This window comes from Colobus angolensis, unplaced genomic scaffold, assembly GCF_000951035.1.
Source record: "Colobus angolensis palliatus isolate OR3802 unplaced genomic scaffold, Cang.pa_1.0 Scaffold96, whole genome shotgun sequence".
NCBI lineage: Eukaryota > Metazoa > Chordata > Mammalia > Primates > Cercopithecidae > Colobus > Colobus angolensis.
The window spans coordinates 1,761,225-1,764,771 of record NW_012123598.1 but is presented as its reverse complement, the minus strand read 5'-3'; the positions used below and the strand labels follow the sequence as shown (position 1 = coordinate 1,764,771).

Sequence of the window (3,547 nt, the reverse complement as noted above, 5' to 3'; positions counted from 1 at the left end):
TAGAGTCTCACTCTGTTGCCAGGCTGGAGTGCAGTGGTGTGATCTCAGCTCACTGCAACCTCTGCCTCCTGGGTTCAAGTGATTCCCCTGCCTCAGCCTCCCGAGTAGCTGGGACTACAGGTGCACACCACCACACCCGGCTAATTTTTTGTATTTTAGTAGAGATGGGGTTTCACCATGTTGGCCGAGATGGTCTTGATCTTCTGACCTCGAGATCCACCTGCCTCGGCCTCCCAAAGTGCTAGGATTACAGGAGTGAGCCACCGTGCCCGGCTATGCTATATTGTTTAAAAAGTCTCTATGTACAACCCACATGATATGGTTTGGTGGTGTCCCCACCCAAATCTCATCTTGAATTGTAGCTCCCATAATTCCCACGTGCTGTGGGAGGGACCAAGTGGGAGATCACTGAATCACGGTGGTTTCCCCCATACCATTGTCATAGCAGTGAATACGTCTCGTGAGACCTGATGGTTTTACAAGGGGAAACCCCTGTCGTTTGGTCCTCTCTTGTTTGCTGCCATGTAAGATGTGCCTTTTGCCTTCTGGCCATGATTGTGAGGCCTTCCCAGCCACATGGAACTGTGGGTCCATTAAACTACTTTTTTCTTCCTATAAATTACCCAGTCTCGGGTTATGTCTTTATCAGCAGCGTGAGAACAGACGAATACACCACGCTTGAGAGGTGGGGAAGTTATACCGCATCTCCTTAAAGGGGAAGAATCCATCCAGCTAAGCTACTTGGAATTCTTCTTGCTCAGGTTGTTACAGTTTTAGCTATTGGAGGCTCTTTCAGCCTGTGCTGGGTGTCTTTTGTTAGGAAGCAGTCATCTTAGAAACCAAGATCTGATCTGGACACTGGGTGTATCGATTGCCACTAGGGTATCTGTCGTACTTCCAGGCCTCTGCATGAGTGTGACCATAACAAAGTACCGTAGATAAGACTATCCTTCCAAGGATCATTTCTCTAGTTCACTACAAAATACTGCAGACTGGATGGATTACCAACAGAAATGTACTTCCTCTAGTTCTGGAGGCTGGAAGTTCAAATCAAGGCCCAGCAGAGTCCGCTCCTGATGGAGACTCTTTCTGGATTGTACACGGCTGCCTTCTGTGTCCCCACGTAATAGAGTCAGAGGAAGAGATGGGGAGAAAGAGAGCTAGGGAGGGAGTTCCAGTTGTTCCAGCACCATTTATGGAAGAGAGGATCCTCCTTCCCTCCTTCCTTGTGCCTTTGTCAAAATCAGTTGGCTACATTTGTGGGGCATGCCTTCTCTATTGGTTACTGAGAAAAATGTAATTTCTATATTTACAATGTAATTTCTATATTAAAATGTAAAAATGTAATTTCCCTATTTACAGTGTAATTTCTATATTTAAAAGTAAAAATGTAATTCCCGTAGCTACAGTGTAATTCCCGTAGCTACAGTGTAATTCCCGTAGTTACAGTGTGATTTCTAAAAATGTGAAGTCTATATTTGCCTGGATATTGAGGCTATGTCAGGTGACTATAAGATGCTTGTATCTTCTAGATTATTGTATCTGATTCCCCCATCTATTACTGAGACTTTGCATGACCATTTCAATGAAAAGGTGAAATGAACCTAATAACGTTCTGCCTTCATCACCATGCCTCCAATACTAGCAAGATACTATATAAGAAAACGGTAATCTTGATCGATTTATTTTTAATAATTTGGCACTATCCTGAATTTTCCACAGGTTTTATTTATTTATTGTTCCTGGTCACTGTCCCTTTGAGGATTGGTATCGCTGCTCCGGACAAGATGGCGGCCTCTTTCTTCTCTGATTTTGGTCTTATGTGGTATCTAGAGGAGCTCAAAAAGGAGGAGTTCAGGAAATTTAAGGAATATCTCAAGCAAATGACTTTGCATCTTGAACTCAAGCAGATTCCCTGGACTGAGGTCAAAAAAGCATCCCGGGAAGAACTTGCAAACCTCTTGATCAAGCACTATGAAGAACAACAAGCTTGGAACATAACCTTAAGAATCTTTCAAAAGATGGATAGAAAGGATCTCTGCATGAAGGTCATGAGGGAGAGAACAGGTGAGGGAGTCTGGGAAGGGGGCAAGGCTTCTTAGAATGACTGTGTCCTAATTTTGGTAAGTGGTCTCTTCCTGTCTACAACAGGCAGACTGTGCTATGGGAAAATGTTAGTCGGGTTTTCTTTTTTTTGTTTGTTTTTGTTTTTGTAGATGGAGTCTCACTTTGTTGCTCAGACTGGAGTGCAGTGCAGTGCAGTGGTACGATCTTGGCTCACTGCAACGGCAACCTCCACCCCCCAGGTTCAACCGATTCTCCTGCCTCAGCCTCCTGAGTGGCTGGGATTATAGGCACCTGCCACCATGCCTGGCTAATTTTTGTATTTTTAGTAGAGAGGGGGTTTCACCATGTTGGCCAGGCTGGTCTTGAACTCCCAACCTCAGGTGATACACCCACCTGGGCCTCCCAAAGTGCTGAGATGACAGGCATGATCCACCACACCCAGCCTGAAAATATTGTCCTTATAGGCAGGAAATGGTCTGGTAGACCTGGTGGTTATATGTGGGTAAAATGTCGGTAGCTATTATGTCCTAACCTGTATTGTACCTTTATCTGGGTCACCAGTGATTTTTTACCCTAAGCTGAGAACTTGCAGCCAAGCCAGAAACCCTGAGGTGAAGTTGTAGCATAGGAACTATGCACTTGACTTATTTGCAAGAGCAACCAACACCTGCGGCAGAGGATACAGTGAACTGAGTCTGACTGTTGTAATCGTGCGTTTAGCCAAAGTTCACATCAGAGAAGCTATGATCTATAAGCAGTGTGGCTTTTAGAGTCACATTTATATTTATCCTGGCGTGAGGTGTTAACCGTGACTTTGCAGATTTGTGATATCAGTGGCAGGAGATAGCTCTTTCGACGTGACTGCTGAATTGTTTCTCTTTGTCGTTCGTTGTTCAGTGTTTTACTGTGATGTGCCTGGATGTGGTTTTGTTTTCATCCCGACTGGGATTCTTTAATATTCTTGCAACTGAGATTCAGTAACTTTCTTCAGTTCTCAGTTTCAGCCATTGTCTGTGTATTCCGTTCTTCTGTTTCTTCTTCTGGGACTCCAGTTACACCTTCTGGACTTACTTTCTTGTTCGAGATAGGGTCTGGCTCTGTCATCCCGGGTGGAGTGCAGTGGCGTCATCACGACTCCCAGCAACCTCAATTTTCTGGGCTCCAGTGATCTCCCACTTCAGCCTCCCAAGTAGCTGGGACTACAGGCGTGTGCTACCATGCTTGGCTAATTGCACACCTGGCTAACTTTTATAAAAAATTTTGTAGAGATAAACTCTCACTATATTGCCCAGGCTGGTCTCAAACTCCTGGGCTCAAGTGATCCTCCTGCCTTGGCCTCCCAAAGTGCTGGAATTACAGGCATGAACCACCATACTGGCCTAGACTCTTTATTATTATTATTATTATTATTTTATACAGAGTATCACTCTGTTGCCCAGGCTGGTGTGTAGTGGTGTGATCTTGGCTCACTGCAACCTCC

At 44.8% G+C, this 3,547-nt stretch overlaps 1 protein-coding gene across 1 annotated transcript in view; it reads left to right on the top strand.

The window, feature by feature from the left end:
- The window catches only part of NLRP4 (NLR family, pyrin domain containing 4), a 44,252-nt gene that overhangs the window by 11,681 nt on the left and 29,024 nt on the right, over nucleotides 1–3,547 (top strand). The window contains exon 2 of the mRNA XM_011932437.1: nucleotides 1,723–2,067. Within this exon, the coding sequence (XP_011787827.1) occupies nucleotides 1,788–2,067 (280 nt within the window). The 5' untranslated portion in view covers nucleotides 1,723–1,787. The remainder of the gene's footprint in view (nucleotides 1–1,722; nucleotides 2,068–3,547) is intronic.